Source organism: Bufo gargarizans, chromosome 2, assembly GCF_014858855.1.
Source record: "Bufo gargarizans isolate SCDJY-AF-19 chromosome 2, ASM1485885v1, whole genome shotgun sequence".
NCBI lineage: Eukaryota > Metazoa > Chordata > Amphibia > Anura > Bufonidae > Bufo > Bufo gargarizans.
The window spans coordinates 509,928,301-509,950,304 of NC_058081.1; the positions used below are offsets into that span (position 1 = coordinate 509,928,301).

General features: G+C 45.1%; 1 protein-coding gene across 2 annotated transcripts in view; it reads right to left on the minus strand.

The window, feature by feature from the left end:
• The window catches only part of CRACR2A (calcium release activated channel regulator 2A), a 181,379-nt gene that overhangs the window by 69,843 nt on the left and 89,532 nt on the right, over window positions 1–22,004 (minus strand). For both annotated transcript variants that reach the window (XM_044277943.1, XM_044277942.1), the window contains exon 4: window positions 1,734–1,923. In XM_044277943.1, the coding sequence (XP_044133878.1) occupies window positions 1,734–1,923 (190 nt within the window). The remainder of the gene's footprint in view (window positions 1–1,733; window positions 1,924–22,004) is intronic.

Genomic DNA, 22,004 nt, shown 5'->3' on the forward strand with positions numbered 1-22,004 from the left:
AAATCTAGAAGAGCAATTGTAGCAATGAATGAGGAGATCTCTGGATCCATGTGAGGTACAGGGCAGGTTCTAAGTTTGTTGGAAAGAGATTGCCATGTTCTATATGATATCTGGTTTTCATTTGTTACAATAATCATGGAATAACCCCTTTAAAGGGAAGGTTCAATTTAAAAAAATAAAAAATTCTACCATTCAATTGTATCTAAATTGAAAAATAAAGAAACTAAGCATTGCCCAGCATAACACTTAGCAACAAATGAGTATTAGTCTGTAGGGAGTAACAGGACACTAATAGAAATGTCCTCTGTAGTGGTCCCGCTTACATGGAGAACACTTAATCTTCAATCTCACTGGCATCTACACATTGGAATCAGCTCTGATCTGCACCACAGACGTTTTAATACATATCTAATAAAAGTTACATTTTATTTATTTCCAATTTCCCCCTCTTCTCCCCTATATGATTTCTAAATTGAGAGTTTTACCTTGATGGGCTGAACTGATACCCTTGAAGCATATGTTTTAGTTTTTTTTTCAACTTTGCAAACAGTCAAAATTTTAAATCTCCAACTATTTTGTGTTTACAGCTCCTTTGCGGACCTATTCATTTCCATGGTAACAGACTGTAAACAAACCCAAGTTAAACATCATTTTATATGTCCCCTACTTCTCATTAAACTTATATTCAGGAGATTAGCAAGAAGTAAGGGATACATTGTTAGAAATATGACCAAGAGATCAGACTACACAGAGTTTGTTGTCTATTACTATGGCAACCTACAGCTTTCCATAGATGCTGCAGACAACAGTATATTGTAAGGCTGTTTGCAAAGCCTCGCTTTGTTTACTGGTAATAGATGAATTGCGTTATGGATTCCGTTACCACGGACCATAATGCAATTCCATGACAGAATGCCTCTAAAGGCATATTAGAAGTCTATGGGCTGCAAAACGGATCCGTCCCGTTTCCATTATGCAGAAGAGGACTCCCCTGCATAATGTAAACCGGACGGATCCGTTATGCTGACCATATACTTCTATTATGACAGAATGAATAACGGAATGCCTCTAAAGGCATTTTCTTATGCATTCCGTCATAGAATTGCGTTATGGTCCGTGGTAACAGAATCCATAACGCAATTCTACTTTTACGAGTGAATGAATTTCAAAATATGAAATTTGCTCATCTCTAGGTGGAACGTCCCTTTAAATCAATGGCTTGTTTACTCATTAGAAGTCATTCTGATAACTATACAATGTTAACTTCAATCCACAAATACTCACCTAGTCTTCATTCCAATGTGGCTTCTCACCCAGCTCACTCACAGTGAGGTTGGTGGGCAGACATTAGTAAGTGACATCAATAGCTGTACCCACTTACTCTATTCACTTCAGGTGAAATTGATGATAAATCAATCATTTTAACCAACTGATGCCAGACCATCATTGTTTGAAAGAAAGTTGGCTATATTTGAAGTTTTTGTCTGATAGTTGGATGAAAGATCTTTCATTCAAAGAATGTTCCTAAAAAGATCCTTCATCCATCACCTGATTTCATTGAACATGTACGGGCAGTTTCAATGACTGAAATGGCCAATAAGGACTAAAATGTGTATTCACCAGATGATTGTTCAACTGATGTTCACCCATCAACCATAAGAACAAGTCCATTGGTCCATAAGATTTTACAAACCACTTTGAAAATTGAAGAAGCAATGATGTACTATACTCACTCCTCTAAAAATCTGTTTGCCCCAACAGAATCTATCAAGTTGTAGAACTGGGTGTTGACATCCTCCTCTTGGACATCTCGAGTGCTTTCTTCCCATTTTGTTTGATACATATTTTCAAACTCAAGTTGCTCCTCAAGTTCCTCATGCAACATGTCCTTCATCTGCGTTTCTTCTCCATGTAAAAAGTGACCTAAAATATTTGAAAAAGTTAAGCTTTAATTAGAGCTAATAATTAGTGCAATGGAAATGGGTAATAGACATGGTGTCCAGGCTCGGACTGGCCCACAGGGGTACAGGGGAATCCCCCGGTGGACCCCTGAGCAAGGTGGGCCCCTAGTCTTCCACCCCCTGCACAAGTGGCACATAACACAGTAGATTTACTGCTCTACAAACATGTATTCAATGCAGAGCACCTCAACCAGCCTATGTTCATATAAAAAACTTGTTAAAATATTTATTATATTTGAATGTATCTGTACGGTGGGCCCCCAAAATAAATTTTACTGGTGGGCCTAGGTATCCTAGTCCGACACTGATGGTGTCTGATATGTCCTGTACTCTGACAAATACAGTGGTATAGCTACCATGCGGGAAGGGACCATAGTGATAGGGGTACAGCAAAAGATTGGTTCCCTGTTCATCATGATACTGTCATCCTGGCTACATGCAACCACCACTAGATGGAACTCACTGCATACGAATTTGTACAGCTAACTTTAAAAGCATACTTCCATCAGCAGGATGTATTTTTATTAAACTTAATATTCATAGAAAGCATTCTTTTAAGAACTTTTGGCTGTTTTTCTTTTTCATTTTGGTGGTACATTACCATTGAAAATTAAATAGAAAGTATTGTACTTCTGTAGCAGTCAGCACAGAGAGATAAAACTCCTATAGACATAGGTAACCCATTATTAGTTTAGTACAGCTGTGAGAAACAAAAAAACACCCATTTTGGGCAAAATACTTAATTTGCAGCTTTGTCTGCATCTGTCAGTGTGAAATTCAAGCGTTACATACTGTTGTCATATTCTGTTATTAAAAAACACCCTTTTTGGGCAATATACTAAATTTTACAGCACTTGCTGCATCTGTACGTGTGAAATTCAAGCGTTATATACTGCTGTCATATTCTGTTATTCAAAAAACACCCATTTTGGGTAAAATACTTAATTTGCGGCCTTGTCTGTATCTGTCAGTGTGAAATTCAAGCGTTATATGCTGCTGTCATATTCTATTATTAAAAAACACCCTTTTTGGGCAAAGTACTTAATATTACAGCCTTTTCTGCATCTGTTATTGTTAAAAAAAAACTTTAAATACTTCAATAATTTTCTGGCTTTAAAAAAACACCAATTTTTGGCAATACCCTCCATCTTGGGCCTCTGCCGCATTAGTCAGTGTGCAATTTAAGCTAGAAATACAGTTTTATTTTTCTGGGTTTTAAAAAAACACCCTTTTTGGGCAAAATACTAAATTTTAAAGCCCTTGCTGCATCTGTCAGTGTGAAATTCAAGCATTATATACTGCTGTCATATTCTGTTATTCAAAAAACACCCATTTTGGGCAAAATACTTAATTTGCGGCCTTGTCTGCATCTGTCAGTGTGAAATTCAAGCATTATATACTGCTGTCATATTCTGTTAGTAAAAAAAAAACACATTTTGGGCAAAGTACTTAATATGGCAATAACCTCCATCTTAGGCCTCTGCCGCATTAGTCAGTGTGCAATTTAACCACCTAAGGACCACAGGTTTATACCCCCCCCCCCCCCTAGTGACCAGGCCCTTTTTTACAAATCGGCACTTAGCAACTTTAACGGTTTATTGCTCGGTCATGCAACTTGGCACCCAAATGAATTTTACCTCCTTTTCTTCTCACAAATACAGCTTTCTTTTGGTGGTATTTTATTGCTGCTGAGATTTTTCGTTTTTCCGATATTTATCAAAATAGGCCGCAATTTTCTCAAAAAATGTGTATTTTTAACTTTCTCTGGTTAAATTGTTCAAATATAATTACATTTCTATACAAGTTTGTGTCAGAATTTATTGTGCTACATGTCTTTGATAAAAAAAAATCCAATAAGTGTATATTTATTAGTTTGCGCAAAAGTTATAGCGTTTACAAACTATGGTACAAAAATGTGAATTTCTGCATTTTGAAGCAGCTCTGACTTTCTGAGCACCTGTCATGTTTCTCGAGGTACTAGAATGCCAGGATAGTATAAATACCCCCCAAATGACCCCATTTTAGAAAGAAGACACCCCAAAGTATTCGCGGAGGGGCATGGTGAGTTCATGTATGATTGAATTTTTTTTCACAAGTTAGCGGAAAATGACACTTTCTGAGAAAAAAAAAAGTTTCCATATCTGCTAACGCCTGGCAAAAAAAAAAAATCTCCCACGTGCCCCTCAGTGAATACCTTGAGGTCTCTAATTTCCGAAATGGGGTCATTTGTGGGGTGTGTTTACTGTTCTGGCCTTTTGGGCGGGGCTAAATTGTGAGCAACCCTAAAGGTACTCGTTGGACTTTCGGCCCCTTTACACACTGTTGTGCTTTTTCATAAGTGTAAACAGTTATATCTACTTATTTTAGTTATAATGTGTATTCATTGCCTTTAAGAGCAATGTTGATTTATATTCACTGTTTTGTATGAAGTTTCATGTAGGCCAAAGTAAGTCCATGAGAACATTACTGTGCTGTTCAAAAGCTAGTGTTATTGTAACAATATATTATACATTTAGAAAGTTAGAAGATACACCGCACCTGCAGATTCTGAGACTTCATTGTTTTTCCTACCTGAACATGAATTCCACAGTGTGAGAATTGTCTAGATGTTCCTCAAAGTATATATTAATGTCCCTCAGCCCTGAGACAAGGCCTCTAGATGTCAGAGGTGTGAAGTATTGGAAATATTAGGCATGTATGAGTTAACCCTTAATGGTATGATGCTTATTGCTTATACAACAGTGCCACCTAGATATAAGCAGTTAATACTACATCAGCAGCAAAAGTGCATTCTGGGTAGTATTATGACGTCATGCTCCTTATCAATGCACACACCCATCCAACAATGATTGGAAAGTTCCAAACTCGGAGGGCGTGTTCATCTGATAAGTTTTGGGTTAAGAAACCAGTTACCAGAAAGGAGAAAAAGAAGGAGAAAAAGAGAAACAAACATTTGGATTATAGATCTCTGGAGAATCGTTTGGATTATTGGGAAAAACTCTTGAGAGCTGGCTGCCCCAAGACTCTGCACATCACTTGACCATTGGGTAATGTACATTTTGTTTTTATGTAGTATTGATCTAAATTATTGGCTTGATACTTAGCCAGATACCCGCTCATTTGCGGACGTGTAACGTTAGTTGTTACATCAGTATTTTCTCTGATTTCAGTTACGATGCATATAACTGAAAAAAGGGATAATATTGGAGAACTCTTTGTTGGGAATCTTTGTATTCCCTAGTTTGATATCAAGCCAATAATTTATAAGTTTTGTTGCAATACTACCAATATCTGAAGATTGGTCATCATTTTTGGGCGGAGCAAGGGCTCGTATCTGTCATCTTCTTGATTGAGTATTCCGCATAATCCATTGATTGTATATCTCTCACAAATTTAAAGCTGTATTGCATAATATTCTTGTGTTGGTTGAGTAGTGTTTTGTTGGTATCATATAGTGGTGAATTCTGGGTACTGCATATCATTGTATATTATTGAAATTTATGCTGATTCACTTTTGTTTGTTTTTTAACCTATTGTATAATAAACCATTTATATTTTTGCATAGACGCTTGTACCCTGTTTTACTGATTGCACAAAATAATCAGGTTCTTGATTGAACTCTTTTTGAGATGTTTACGTCCATCTCACGGGTCAATATAGTTTGCATAATTTTTCTTTTGACCCGATAATTTTTTTTGAATATTTATATAAAGCATTTGCTTTATATATACCCGCCAACACCTAGGCTGCAAAAAAGTGTCACACATGCGGTATCGCCGTACTCAGAAAAGTAGGACAATGTGTTTTGGGGTGTATTTTTACATATACCCATGCTGGGTGAGAGAAATATCTCTGTAAATTGACAACTTTGTATAATTTTTTTTTAAAAGTTGTCATTTACAGAGATATTTCTCACACACAGTATGGGTATATGTAAAAATACACCCCAAAACACATTGCCCTACTTCTTCTGAGTACGGCGATACCACATGTGTGACACTTTTTTGCAGCCTAGGTGCGCAAAGGGGCCCAAATTCCAATGAGTCAGTTAAGGATTTCACAGGGCATTTTTATGCATTTGGATTCCAAACTACTTCTCACGCTTTAGGTCCCCTAAAATTCCAGGGCAATATAAATACCCCACAAGTGACCCCATTTTGGAAAGAAGACACCCCAAGGTATTCAGTGAGGGGCATGGCGAGTTAATAGAATATATTTTTTGGGCACAAGTTAGCGGAAAATGATTTTTTATTTATTTATTTTTTCCTTACAAAGTCTCATATTCCACTAACTTGTGACAAAAAATAAAATTTTACATGTACTCGCCATGCCCCCAATGGAATACCTTGGGGTGTCTTCTTTCCAAAATGGGGTCACTTGTGGGGTATTTATACTGCCCTGGCATTTTAGGGGCCCCAAAGCGTGAGAAGAAGTCTGGAATCCAAATGTCTAAAAATGCCCTCCTAATAGGTACTCATTGGAATTTGGGCCCCTTTGCACACCTAGGCTGCAAAAAAGTGTCACACATGTGGTATCGCTGTACTCAGGAGAAGTAGGGCAATGTGTTTCGGGGTGTCTTTTCACACATACCCATCCTGTGTGTAAGAAATATCTCTGTAAATAACAACTTTTTCAATTTTTTTATACAAAGTTGTCAATTTACAGAGATATTTCTCTCACCCAGCATGGGTGTATATGTAAAAATAGACCCCAAAACACATTGCCCTACTTCTCCTGAGTACGGCGATACCACATGTGTGACACTTTTTTGCAGCCTAGGTGCGCAAAGGGGCCCAAATTCCAATGAGTCAGTTAAGGATTTCACAGGGCATTTTTATGCATTTGGATTCCAAACTACTTCTCACGCTTTAGGTCCCCTAAAATTCCAGGGCAATATAAATACCCCACAAGTGACCCCATTTTGGAAAGAAGACACCCCAAGGTATTCAGTGAGGGGCATGGCGAGTTAATAGAATATATTTTTTGGGCACAAGTTAGCGGAAAATGATTTTTTATTTATTTATTTTTTCCTTACAAAGTCTCATATTCCACTAACTTGTGACAAAAAATTAAATTTTACATGTACTCGCCATGCCCCCAATGGAATACCTTGGGGTGTCTTCTTTCCAAAATGGGGTCACTTGTGGGGTATTTATACTGCCCTGGCATTTTAGGGGCCCCAAAGCGTGAGAAGAAGTCTGGAATCCAAATGTCTAAAAATGCCCTCCTAATAGGTACTCATTGGAATTTGGGCCCCTTTGCACACCTAGGCTGCAAAAAAGTGTCACACATGTGGTATCGCTGTACTCAGGAGAAGTAGGGCAATGTGTTTCGGGGTGTCTTTTCACACATACCCATCCTGTGTGTAAGAAATATCTCTGTAAATAACAACTTTTTCAATTTTTTTATACAAAGTTGTCAATTTACAGAGATATTTCTCTCACCCAGCATGGGTGTATATGTAAAAATAGACCCCAAAACACATTGCCCTACTTCTCCTGAGTACGGCGATACCACATGTGTGACACTTTTTTGCAGCCAAGATGCGCAAAGGGGCCCAAATTCCAATGAGTACCTTTAGGATTTCACAGGGCAATTTTACGCATTTGGATTCCGTGAGGGGTATGGTGAGTTCATGTAAGATTTTATTTTTTGGCACAAGTTAGTGGAATATGAGACTTTGTAAGAAAAAAAGAAATCAATTTCCGCTAACTTGTGGCAAAAAAAAAAAATCTTCTATGAACTCGCAATGCCCCTCAAAAGTGATCTTTATAGCGCCGCAGTGATTTTACGGTGTTTTTGCAGTGATCAGAAAAAATATATATTCTGTCACTGCGGTGGGGCGGACTGAACGCAAGTGTGCGCACAAGATCAGGCCTGATCGGGCGAACACTGCGTTTTTTGTAGAGTCTAAGGTGACCCTAATGTACTGATATAGATCTGATTGCGATCAGTCTTGATCACTTACAGATACTATATAGTACTAGTGCTGATTAGCGACAGCGATGACGCTAATCAGCGACTAATCAGTGACTGCGGTGTGGTGGGCTGGGAGCTAACTACCTAACAATTAGGACCCTTAGGCCCCATTCACACGTCCGCAAATCTGTTCCGCATTTTGAGGAACGGAATTGCGGACCCATTCATTTTTATGGGGACAGACTTTGTCCCGCTCGGATCCGGAATTGCGGATCTGCACTTCCGTTCCGCAAAAATATAGAACATGTCCTATTCTTGTCCGCAATTGCAGACAAGAAAAGGCATTTTCATTATAGTTCTGGCAATGTGCGGATCCGCAAAATGCGGAAAGCACATTGCCGGTGTCCGTGTTTTGCGGATCCGTGGATCCGCAAAACACATACGGACGTCTTAATGGAGCCTTACAGGGGGGTGATCAATGACAGGGGGTGATCAGGGAGTCTATATTTGGGGTTATCAGGGGTTAATAAGGGGTTAATAAGTGACAGGGGGGGTTTAGTGTAGTGTGGTGATTGGTGCTACTTACAGAGCTGCCTGTGGCCTCTGGTGGTCGATCCAAGCAATGGGGATACCAGGTAGTAGGTATATTAGACGCTGTTAACAAAACAGAGTCTAATATACCTTTCTGATGTTAAAAAAATCGCATCTACAGCCTGCCAGTGAATGATCATCGCTGGCGGGCTGTAGATCAACTCCCCAGCTGCGCGTCGCTGTGAACGCATGCGCGCGTTCACACGAAATCTCAGCTCTCACGAGATGCCAATAGGCGTCGCTGAGCCTGAGACTGCTGCCGCACGGACGCGTTTAGGCGTTACGTGTGCGGCAAGAGGTTAAGCTAGAAATACAGTTTTATTTTTATAGATTTTAAAAAACACCCTTTTTGGGCAACATACTTAATTTTAAAGCCCCTGCTGCATCTGTCAGAGTGAAATTCAAGCGTTATATACCGCTGTCATATTCTGTTAATAAAAAAAAACACCCATTTTGGGCAAAGTACTTAATATTAAAAGTCTTTGCTGCATCTGTTATTGTTAAAACAAGCTTTAAATACTTCAATAATTTTCTGGCTTTGAAAAAACACCAATTTTTGGCAATACCCTCCATCTTGTGCCTCTGCCGCATTAGTCAGTGTGCAATTTATTCTAGAAATACAGTTTAATTTTTCTGGGTTTTTATAAACAGCTTTTTTGGGCAAAATCCTCAATTTTACAACCCTTGCTGTATCTGTGCGTGTGAAATTCAAGCGTTATATACTGTTGTAATATTCTGTTATTAAAAAAAGACCCATTTTGGGCAAAATACTTAATATTGCAGCCTTTGCTGCATCTGTGATTGTTAAAAACAAGCTTGAAATACTCTGCTCTGCTGCATTAGTCAGTGTGAATTTAAGCTAGAAAAACAGCTATCATTTTCTGGGTATTAAAAAAACACCCATTTTGGGCAAAATACTTAATTTGCGGCCTTGTCTGCATCTGTACATGTGAAATTCAGGCGTTATATACTGCTGTCATATTCTGGTAAACAAAAAACAAATCTTAATTTTGCAGTCTTTGCTGCATATATCATTGTGAGATACACGTGTTAAATAGTGTTGTTCTATTCTGTTATTAAAAAAACACCCATTTTGGGCAAGATCCTAAATTTGATAAATATAAGGAGAACGTTTCAAGATGAGTACATGGGAGGACCATCGCAGCACGTTTCGGATGATGACGAAAAACACAGGTGGGGCTTTCGAAAGTGTGCAGACCGACAAGGAGGGCAGGGGTGAAGACTGGGTGGAAGATGATGTGGAGGATGAGGCAGTGGTTGCACAGAGCCACCAGCACAGCAGAAGAGGGAGCAGGGTGCAAAAGCGGAGCAGCCGTCCCCTAGACAGTAGGCCTGCTACTGCCCACCACAGCAAGGGACCAAGAACACCAAAGCCAGCTCCAAGGAGTTCCCTGGCGTGGCAGTTCTTCAGACAATGTGCTGACGGCAAGACACGAGTGGTTTGAACGCTGTGCAATCAGAGCCTGAAGCGAGGCATAAACGTTCTCAACCTGAGCACTACCTGCATGACCAGGCATCTAACTGCAAAGTACGAGCTGCAGTGGAGTAGACACCTTAAAAAACAAGAAAGGTCTCTGCCTCCTCCTGCTTCCTCTTCTGCTGCAGTCTCGGCCTCTTCATCCACCTCTGGAGTGACAGTGCCACCTGTCACCCCGCAAACAGAGGATCTGCCAGCAACACCACCACCTGGGTCACCAAGCATCTCCACAATGTCCCACGGAAGCGTTCAGCTCTCCATCTCCCAAACACTGGAGAGGAAGAGGAAGTACCCCACTGCCCACCTGCGATCCCTGACCCTGAATGCCAGCATTTCAAAATTACTGGCCTTTGAAATGCTGTCATTCCGTCAGGTGGAGACGGAGAGCTTTAAAAGCCTTATGGCGGTGGCGGTCCCACAGTACGTCGTGCCCAGCCACCACTACTTTTCTAGGTGTGCCATCCCTTCCCTGCACAACCAAGTGGGGGACAAAATCAGGTGTGCACTGCGCAACGCCATCTGTGGCAAGGTGCACCTCACTACTGATACGTGGACCAGTAAGCACGGCCAGGGACGTTATATCTCCCTAACAGCACACTGGGTAAATGCTTTGGCGGCTGGGCCTGAGGCGCATAGCAGTTTGGCGCATGTCCTTCCACCACTGAGGATTGCAGGGCGCTTTAGTTTGCTCCTGTTGCTTCCTCCTCCTACTCGGCTTCCTCATCCTCTACCGGCTCCTCATCCGGTCAGCGTAACACCTTGTTGTAGAAATATTAATAGTTGTAATCTGCTCTCCAATGTCTTTGTGTAAGGAAAGGTAAAAATCTCAACCGCAGTCAGAGGCAGACACAGGTGTTACCATTTTGCTTGAATTCTTCTGAGCAACTGCCCCGCCCTGCTCAGTCTGTTCACTTTTATTTACTCACAAAAGGTGCAAAAGGGGCTGGCCCATAACAAGGATACAGGAAGTGATGACATAGGAAGACAAGACACCAACATTTAGAATACCCTAGCCAACAAACACATGTATGTAATAATCTACCATTAACACTGGAGTTAATTTTATCTAGCCTTGCTCAGTGATCAATGCCAGATAAAGTTACTATGATCCTCATACATGTTTATTTACAGGACAACGTCATTATCTCCAGCGGCTGATCAGGCGCACTACAGACAACAAACGCACGTTCCTTTCGTTATATTGTTCTCTTAACAAATGTATCCACGCCAAGCCAATAAATCCGTGTCTTGCGCTGGGGGCCCTAGCCGGCGTCCATACATCAGCCAACAAAACATTGCTTTGCTGAACACATCAGTCTCCCCCGGCCCACAGCCCAGTGCTTAGCACATGGACCATTCGCCGACGGAGACCTCTGCGCCCAGCAGCTGTGACAGGACATACACAGGTAGATATCTACTCCAATGGTTTACCCTGACACTGAGAGACATGATGACAATACACAATATATTAAATACACATCCTAATAAAATTTCCACAACAACCTTCACCCCCAATTTCAGCACAGCCAGGGGTAAACGACAGCAGGCAGTTTTAAAACGTATCTGTTTGGGGGACAAACCCCACACCGCGCAGGAGCTGTGGATGGGCCTTGAACAGACCGATGAGTGGTTCGTGCCAGTGAGCCTCAAGCCCGGCCTGGTGGTGTGCAATAATGGGCGCAATATTGTAGCAGCTCTGGGACTAGCCGGTTTGTTGCACATCTCTTGCCTGGCGCATATGTTGAATTTGGTGGTGCAGAGATTCCTTAAAAATTACCCCAATATGTCAGAGCTGCTGCATAAAGTGTGCGCTGTCTGTGCGTGCTTTCGACGTTCTCACCCTGCTGCTGCTCGCCTGTCAGCGCTGCAGCGTAACTTCGCTCACCGCCTCATAAGCGACGTGCCCACAAGGTGGAACTCCACCTTGCACATGCTGGCCAGACTGTGTGAGCAGCAGTAGGCGATAGTGGAGTTTCAGCTGCAGCACTCATGGGTGAGTCGCTCTGCGGAGCAAGCACCACTTCACCACCAATGACTGGGTCTCCATGCAAGACCTGTGTTCCTAGTTGCGCTATTTCGAGTACTCCACCAACACGGCCAGTGCCGATAACGCCGTTCTCAGCGTTACTATTCCACTTCTATGCCTTCTTGAAAAAAAGCTGCTGGCGATGATGGAAATGGATGTTGCACAGGAGGAGGAAGAGGGATCATTTCATAGCGTTTCCGGCCAGTCATTCACAAGTGACTCCGAGCGGAGGTTCCTGCACCCACAAACGCCAGGTACACAATTGTCCAGCCAAAGCACAGTTCTGGAGGATGACGAGGTGGAGGATGAGGAGGAGGAGATGGAGGAGGAGGAACCATGTTCGCAGCAGGGTGGCACCCAGACCAGCTCATGGCCATCACTGGTGCGTAACTGGGGGTATACAGAGGACACAGACGATACACCTCCCACAGAGGACAGCTTTTAGTTGCCTCTGGGCAGCCTGGCACACATGAATGATTACATGCTGCAGTGTCTCCTCAACGACCGCCGAGTTGCCCACATTCTAACTTGTGCTGATTACTAGGTGGCCACGCTGCTGGATCCCGGTTACAAGGACAACGTACCGTCCTTAATTCCCTCACTTGAGCATGATCGTAAGATGCGCGAGTACAAGCGCATGCTGGTAGATGCGCTGCTGGTGGCATTCCCACCTGACAGCGGGGGCACAGTGGAAGCACAAGGCGAAGGCAGAGGAGGAGGAAGACGTCGCCAACGCAGCTGGGGCACCGCCAGCACCTCAGAAGGCAGGGTTAGCATGGCCGAAATGTGGAAAAGCTTTGTCAGCACGCACTACAACCAGCACCACCAGCTGATATGGAACGTCTTAGCAGGAGGCAGCATTTCACCAACATGGTGGAGCAGTATGTGTGCACACGCCTACACTTACTAAATGACGGGTCTGCCCCTTCAACATCTAGGTCTCCAAATTAGGCACATGGCCTGAGCTTGCCCTTTACGCCTTGGAGGTGCTGGCCTTCCCTGCAGCCAGTGTATTATCTGAACGTGTGTTTAGCACAGCAGGGGGCGTTATCACAGACAAGGGCAGCCGCCTGTCCACAGCCAATGTGGACAAGCTCACGTTCATTAAATCGAACTAGGCATGGATCCCACAGGACTTGTCCGTACCTTGTGCAGAATAGACATGTATACCGGCCTTAATTAGCCATTGTTATACTACTGCGCAATTGCTCATTCTTGTATTTTGGATATTTCACACTCTTTTGGAGTGTACCCTAATAAAAAATATAAAAAAATATTAAAAAAACAAAAACCAGTGTTGGCTACTTCGTCCTCCTCCACCGCGGCTTCCACCTACACTGCTACGTCCACTGCCTCCTCAAACTCCTACTCCATATGGAACTCCACCTCATAAATCAAGTTTTTTTTTTTAAATGTGTACGTATTTTATTTTATGTCATTTCACTAATTTTTGTGTAAAATTTTTGGGTGAAATTCACCAATTTTTGGGTGTGATTTACCACTGCTCTATCTAGTAGACAGGTTAAAAAATTCACAAATTTGTCTGTTACATTTTCAGGTGAAATTCACCAATTTTTGGGTGTGATATACCCATGCTCTGACTAGTAGACAGGTAAAAAAAATCACTAATTTGTCTGTTACATTTTTGGGTGAAATCCACCAATTTTTGGGTGTGATATACCACTGCTATACCTAGTATACATGTAAAAAAAATCACTAATTTTTCTGTTACATTTTGAGTGAAATTCACAATTTTTTGGGTGTGATATACCACTGCTATATCTAGTAGACATGTAAAAAAAATTCACTAATTTGTCTTTTACATTGTCGGGTGAAATTCACCAATTTTGGGGTGTGATTTACCACTGCTCTACCTAGTAGACAGGTAAAAAAAAAATCACTAAATTGTCTGTTACATTTTCGGGTGACATTCAACAATTTTTGGCTGTGATATACCACTGCTCTACCTAGTAGACAGGTAAAAAAAATCACTAATTTGTCTGTTACATTTTCAGGTGAAATTCAGCAATATTTGGGTGTGATATACCACTGCTATACCTAGTAGACAGGTAAACAAAATTCACTAATTTGTCTGTTCTATTTTTGGGTGACATTTAACAATTTTTGGCTGTGATAGACCCCTGCTCTACCTAGTAGACAGGTTAATAAATTTCACACATTCTTGGGTTGACATTTTCAAATTTTTGGCGTGAATAAACCCCTGCTCTGCATAGGTCACAGGAACTTAAATTTCTAAAATTCGTCTTTAATTGGCCCTTTCATTCGATCCTTCTGCTTTAATAACTTGTCCCACATTTCCGCTTCATCCCATTGCAGCCATTGCCCTCCCTTGGATGGGGTCTCCCGTTCTCACGCTCCCTCTCCGGCATGGAACCCTGATTCGCCAATAACCGTGATCAACATGGTAGGCTCAGAAAAGAACATTGAAAGTTGATAAAAAAAGATATCCAAATGGATCGTAGACATCACGGGGACGTGCGATCAGGCAGAAGTTATCTAGAGTCAACAAAGCGACATCAGGGCCTCTCCTGGTTAATGTTTTCAAATCCAAAATACCCCTGTGACATTCCCTATAATTTTTTTATTAATCATTTCAATAACAGGGCATCTTAAGAGTCCTGTATTGTTATTTATCATCACTACCTCCCCGAGTCGGGAGTGGGTAATTGCCGTGCGCCCCCTCCTTAACTTGGAAGCTTATGCTTCAATACTTTGTCCCACATTTCTGCTCGATTACATTTAATTTTATCCATTGACCTCCCTTGGATGCGGTATCCCTTTTTCAGGCTCCCTCTCCGGCCTGGAACCCTGATTCCCCGCCGCCCGTGATCACCATGGTAGGCGCATAAAAGAACATCGAAAGTTGATAGAGAAGATTTCCAATTGGATCGTGGACATCACGGGGACATGCCTACATGTACTGAATGATGGGTCTGCCCCCTTCAACTTATGGGTCTCCAAAGTGGGCACATCGCCTGAGCTTGCCCTTACGCCTTGGATGTTCTGGCCTGCCCTGCAGCCAGTGTATTGTCTGAACATGTGTTTAGCACGACTGGAGGGGGTTATCACAGGTTATATTTCCCAATGTTTTGGGGTGTACCCTAATTTAAAAAATAAAAATAAATTTAAACCCAAAAAGCAGAGTAGGCTACCTCCTCCACCACCGCTTCCACCTACACCGCCGCATCCACCGCCTCCTTAACCTCCTACTCCATATGGACCTCGTCCTCCTAGATCAAGATTATTATTGTTTATTTTTATGTATTTTATTTTAAGTCATTTCCCTATCCACATTTGTTTGCAGAGCACTTGCCATGCTCTTAACCACATGTTGATGCCTTTTGCAGCACTCTAGCCCTTTCCATGACATTTTTGCAGCCATTTTAGTGCTCAAAAGTTTGGGTCCCCATTGACTTCAATGGGGTTCGGGGTCAAGTTCGGGTCCCGAACTCTAACTTTTATGTGAAGTTCGGCCGAACCCGAACATCCAGGTGTCCGCTCACTTCTAGTCACGTGACATTTTTATAGAGCAGGTCATTAAGGACGCGGCAATACCTAATATGTATACTTTTTCTTATTTTTTTAAGTTTCACAAAAGTAGGCTCCATTCACACGTCCGTTGTTTCTTTCCTGATCTGTTCCGTTTTTTGCGGAACAGATCTTAACCAGATCTGGACCCATTCATTTTCAATGGGTCCTGAAAAAAAACGGACAGCACAATGTCAGATTTTTTTTCAGGACCCATTGAAAATGAATGGGTCCAGATCTGGTCCAGATCTGTTCAGCAAAAAACGGAACAGATCAGGAAAGAAACAACGGACGTGTGAATGGACCCTAATAGTATTTTTGAAAACAAAAAAATGATGTTTTAGTGTCTCCATAGTCTGAGAGCCATAGCTTTCTTATTTTTTGGCCGATTGTCTTAGTGTCATGGTCTTACCTTCTTGCTGTTCTCCTTAGTTTGACATGTGCTGGCGGCCATCTTGGTTTCTGGCTTTCTTGTAGCCTCCCACCCTGCGGCTTCTCCTTCCCACTGGGAGGAGCTGGATGCCTAGCTCATATATATAGGAGGTCTGTGGCTTCAGTTCCTTGCTTGGTCCTCCTGTGTTCACATGCTTCTAAGACTGCTGCTGCTCCTGGTTCCTGATCCTGGCTTCGTCTGACTACCCTGCTGGTTCCTGATCCAGGCCTCGTCTGACTACCCTTCTGGTTCCTGACCTCTGGCTTCGCAAGACCCTGCTTCGGTCTAGCCATCGGTTTGGACTTTTGCCTGACAGCTGGATTTTCAATAAAGCCTTCTTATTTCCACTTATCTCTTGTTGTACGTCTGGTTCATGGTTCCATGACATTAGGACCAAGCCATGAATTCTGACGGTACAGGGCCATCCTCGCTACCTACGCTGGTTGCCAGACTTGATCAGCAGGATCACCTGTTGGGTCGGTTCGCTGTGGCGTTGCAAACCCTGCTTGAACGCACGGCTCATTTAGCTTCCGTTGCCGATGGGTCGGTTGTCGCTCCTGGGCCCGCTCCTACTGCCGCTCCGGTTGTTGCGCCAGAGTCTACCCCGACACCTGTTGCTGCCATCGGTGTTTTGGGGTATGACCGGTTCTGCCCCCCTTCCACAGCGCTTTGGGGGAGAGCCAACTCAGTGCCGAGGTTTCCTTAACCAGGTGGGCATTTATTTCGAGTTGCTGCCACATGCCTTTCCTACTGAGAGATCAAAGGTGGGCTTCTTGATCTCGCTGCTCTCGGACAAGGCCTTGGCCTGGGCCAGCCCTTTATGGGAGAACAACAATCCGGTGGTTGCCGAGTTTTCCGGTTTTGTTGCTTCTCTTCGGAAGGTATTCGATGTGCCGGCTCGTGCTGCCTCTGCTGCGAAGCTCCTTATGTCCATCAGACAGGGTTCACGATCCGTAGCTGAATACGCCATTGAGTTTCGTACCCTGGCAGCAGAGGTGGGCTGGAATAATGAGGCTCTGGTCGCTGCTTTCTCTCATGGTCTCTCGGATGCCTTGAAGGATGAGGTTGCAGCTAAGGACCTACCAGTGGAGCTCGAGTCTCTTATTTCTTTCCTGATTTTGATTGACACCAGACTCAGGGAGAGACCTTCCTTTAAGGAGAGCCTGCGGAGGTCTTCTAACAGATTGGCGCCTACGTTTGCTGTCCCACCCGTGCCTCCCTCTCCTCCCACGCCTCCTGGGGATGACTTGTCTGGGGGTGAACCCATGCAGCTGGGGTTTGCTCGCCTGTCCGAGGGGGGAGAGGGTACTCCGGAGACGCGAGGGCCGATGCATGTACTGTGGTCTCGGTGGGCATTTTCGGTTGGCATGCCCGAACCGTCCGGGAAACGCTCGCACCTGAGATCCTGTCGGGGGCAGATCTTGGGTGGAGTCTCCTCGTCCCCGGTTTCCCGTGTTGACAAACCACTGATTACTGTTGTCCTCTCCTGGGTCGGGGGCTCGGTGACGACCCAGGCGTTGGTGGACTCTGGTGCTGGTGGTTTGTTCATTGATAGTGTGTTCGCTGCCGCCAATTCCATTCCTCTGCAGCCTCGAGGTTCCCCACTGGCTCTTGAGGCGATAGACGGCAGACCCCTTCTGCCGCCACACGTGACTCATGAGACCCTTCCAGTGGGGATGGCCATTGGTGCCGTTCACAGAGAGTCGGTCTGTCTCCAGGTTATTTCGTCTCCACACTACTCGGTGGTCTTGGGGTACCCCTGGCTCCAGAAGCATAATCCGACTTTCGATTGGAGATCGGCCGAGATCCTCTCGTGGTCACCGCAGTGTGGGGCTAGTTGCATCCATGGGTCTGTCAAGTTGCTGTGTACTTCCTCAGACTCTCTGTTGCCTCCTGAATACGAGGAGTACCGGGATGTATTCGATAAGGTAAGTGCGGTTGCCCTACCTCCGCACCGCCCATACGATTGTGCCATAGAGTTACAATCTGGTGCCGTTCCTCCTCGTGGCAAGTTGCAGCAGTGTGTGGTGGTCTATTTGGATGACATCTTGGTATATTCTGAATCCATGGAGGCCCACATTCTGGATGTCAGACGAGTGTTGCAACGGTTACGAGAGAACAAGCTGTTCGGTAAGCTTGAGAAATGCGAATTTCACCGATCCCAGGTAACCTTCTTAGGTTACATCATTTCCGCTGAGGGGTTCTCCATGGATCCTGAGAAGGTTTCGGCTGTCTTACAGTGGCCCCAGCCCAGTGGTCTTCGTGCCCTGCAGCGCTTTTTGGCCTTCGCCAATTATTATCGGAAGTTCATCAGGGACTTTTCCATGCTAGCCAAGCCTCTCACGGATCTGACCAGGAAGGGCAGTAATCCCCAGGTCTGGCCGCTCGAGGCCATCCGAGGTTTTGAGGCTCTAAAGTCCGCCTTTGTGTCGGCTCCGATTCTGTCGCATCCCAACCCTGGGTTGCCTTTTGTCCTCGAGGTGGACGCGTCTGAGACGGGAGTAGGCGCCCTTCTGTCTCAGCGTAGAACACCAGAGGGTCCTCTGCTTCCTTGTGGGTTTTACTCCCGGAAACTGTCTTCCGCGGAGTGCAACTATCAGATTGGTGACAGGGAGTTATTGGCCATCGTGCAGGCCCTTAAAGAATGGAGGCACTTGCTCGAGGGCTCGGTGGTTCCGGTTCTCATCCTGACGGACCACAAGAATCTGACCTACCTCTCTGAGGCCAAGAGATTGACACCACGTCAGGCCAGATGGGCCCTGTTCTTGTCACGTTTTAATTACGTGGTCTCCTACTTACCCAGTTCCAAGAACATCAGAGCGGATGCCTTATCACGGCAGTACTCCGAGCTGTCCGGGGAGGAGTCGATTCCGACTTCGGTCATACCTCCGAATCAGATCCTGGCCGCCATTCGCACCAGCCTGACCTCTCCCCTGGGTGAGCAGATTTTGGCGGCTCAATCTGGTGCTCCCTCTGGGAGACCCAACGGCAGATGTTTTGTGCCTGAGGAGTTGCGCACTCGGTTGTTGCGAACCTACCATAACTCCAAGGCCGCGGGGCATCCTGGAAAGAATCAGCTGTCCTGGGCTGTTTCACGTCTGTTCTGGTGGCCTTCTCTACGTTCCGACATCGCCGCATATGTAGCGGCATGCTCCGTTTGTGCCCAGAGTAAGTCCCCTCGGCACCTTCCGTTGGGTCTTTTGCAACCCATAGCCACTGGGGAGCGTCCATGGTCACACCTGGGGATGGATTTCATTGTGGACCTCCCTGCATCCCGAGGCCATACGGTCATTCTCATGATTGTGGATCGGTTTTCCAAAATGTGCCACTGTGTTCCTCTCAAGAAGTTACCCTCTGCACAAGAGTTGGCCACGATTTTTGCCAGGGAGGTCTTCCGGTTGCACGGTTTGCCCAAGGAGATTGTGTCGGATCGGGGGAGTCAGTTTGTGTCCAGGTTCTGGCGCGCCTTTTGCTCCCAGTTGGGGATTCATCTCTCTTTCTCCTCGGCCTACCACCCTCAGTCCAATGGGGCCGCAGAACGATCCAATCAGGCCTTGGAGCAATTCCTTCGTTGCTATGTCTCCGATCACCAAGACAATTGGGTTGACCTCCTGCCTTGGGCTGAGTTTGCCAGGAACACGACGGTGAACTCTTCCTCTGGGACGTCTCCCTTCATGGCCAATTATGGGTTCCAACCTGCCGTGTTACCGGAGGTATTCTCTCCCCAGGATATTCCGGCTGTGGAGGATCACCTTTCCGTCCTACGTGCTTCTTGGGTACAGATCCAGAGGTCCCTTGAGGTCTCTGCGCGGCGCCAGAGACTCCAGGCTGATCGCAGACGAGCGCCCGCTCCTTCCTACCAGGTCGGAGACCGCGTATGGTTGTCCACCCGCAACCTCAACCTTCGAGTGCCCACTCCCAAGCTGGCGCCTCGCTTTGTTGGTCCCTTCTGAGTGCTTCGCAGGGTAAACCCGGTAGCCTATGCCCTTGCGCTTCCTCCTGGCATGCGGATCTCCAACGTGTTTCATGTCTCCCTGTTGAAGCCACTGGTGTGTAATCGTTTCACTTCCTCGGTTCCTCGGCCCCGTCCGGTCCAAGTGGGCAATCGTGAGGAGTATGAGGTGAGCAATATCCTGGACTCACGCCTGGTCCGCGGTCGGGTGCAGTTTTTGGTCCATCGGCGTGGTTATGGTCCAGAGGAGCGTTCCTGGGTTCCCTCCGCAGATGTCCATGCTCCTGCCTTGCTCCGAGCCTTCCATGCACGCTTCCCTCAGAAACCGTTCTTTACTCCGCGGAGGAGGGGCCCTTGAGGGGGAGGTACTGTCATGGTCTTACCTTCTTGCTGTTCTCCTTCGTTTGACATGTGCTGGCGGCCATCTTGGTTTCTGGGTTTCTTGTAGCCTCCCACCCTGCGGCTTCTCCTTCCCACTGGGAGGAGCTGGATGCCTAGCTCATATATATAGGAGGTCTGTGGCTTCAGTTCCTTGCTTGGTCCTCCTGTGTTCACATGCTTCTAAGACTGCTGCTGCTCCTGGTTCCTGATCCTGGCTTCGTCTGACTACCCTGCTGGTTCCTGATCCAGGCCTCGTCTGACTACCCTTCTGGTTCCTGACCTCTGGCTTCGCAAGACCCTGCTTCGGTTTAGCCATCCGTTTGGACTTTTGCCTGACAGCTGGATTTTCAATAAAGCCTTCTTATTTCCACTTATCTCTTGTTGTACGTCTGGTTCATGGTTCCATGACACTTAGGTAGGGCATCATTCTTTGCGGGATGAGGTTTTATTGGGGTGCATATGTGTAACAATAGTAGCTGGCAGCCGCCAACGTGCAGCTCATCCTGCTACGTACCTCAGTCGAACTGCACACAAGGCTCCTCCTCTCCGCTGCAGGCTCCCGTTTTCCCGCAGGCGGCGACAGCTTCAGTTGCACCTTGCATGAGCCGCGCGCGTCCTGTTTCTTTAAGGTTTTCGTGCACGCTCCTGATTCCGCCTTTTCTCCAATCCTGGCCAGGCACCACCTTTATAAGGGTGCTTCCCCCCTTCCTGTGATGCCTGAGCAATATTGTAGTTTTCTACAGCAAAGGTTCCAGCTTGTTGTTCCTGTGGTGTTATCCTGCTTCCGACCTTAGCCTGTATCCTGACCTCGTCTCTGCCTGATCCTCCTGTACCTCGCTGCTCTCAAGTGTATGATTCGGATTGTCAACCACGCCTCTGTCTGCTGTTCAGCTTGTTACACCTGCTGCACCTGAGCTATTCAGCTCTGCTGTTCTAACAGCTCCAGCTCTGCTAAATCACTAACTCAGCTCTGCTTCATCTGACTCTGCTGCTACGCTCTTTCCATCCAGTGACAGCTCGCTCCACCTGCCTGCATCCCCAGTGCTTGCCAGCTGCCACTTAACCGAGACCACTCTTGCGGTAGCGACCTGGTGTCTCCCTTGCAGCTAAGACCAGCTTTCGCATCTTGGAGCGGGATAAAGGGTGAAAACCAGGGGAACACTTAGATTCCGCTCCCACGTTTGGCCCAAAGCCAAACCGGTAAGTGGCACAGCGGGTCCACCCCCCTTTGGAGCGTTAAAATACACCTTTTTAATCACTTGGTGTTGCACTTTATGGGATGTTAGGTGACCAAAAATTGCTTTTTTGGCACTGTTTTAATTTTATTTATTTTTTACTGTGTACACTTGAGCGGTTAGGTCATGTGATATTTTTATAGAGCTGGTTGTTATGGACGTGGCGATACTTAATACATATATGTATACTTTTTATTTATTTCACTTTAATACAATAATCGCATTTTAAAAAACTGAATTTGACTTACCGTTAATTCCTTTTCCATGAATCCACCATGACGGCAAGATAGGAGATTGACCCCTGACCCTGTAGGGTCAGGAAAACAGAGAAAGATTAGATTGCCTCCGCCCCCCCCCCCCCCACACACACACACACACACACACACACTTCAGTGTTTAACAGATTACTATAGTACCCATGCACCTAAACCATAAGTGCACACTTTTTTTAATTTTATT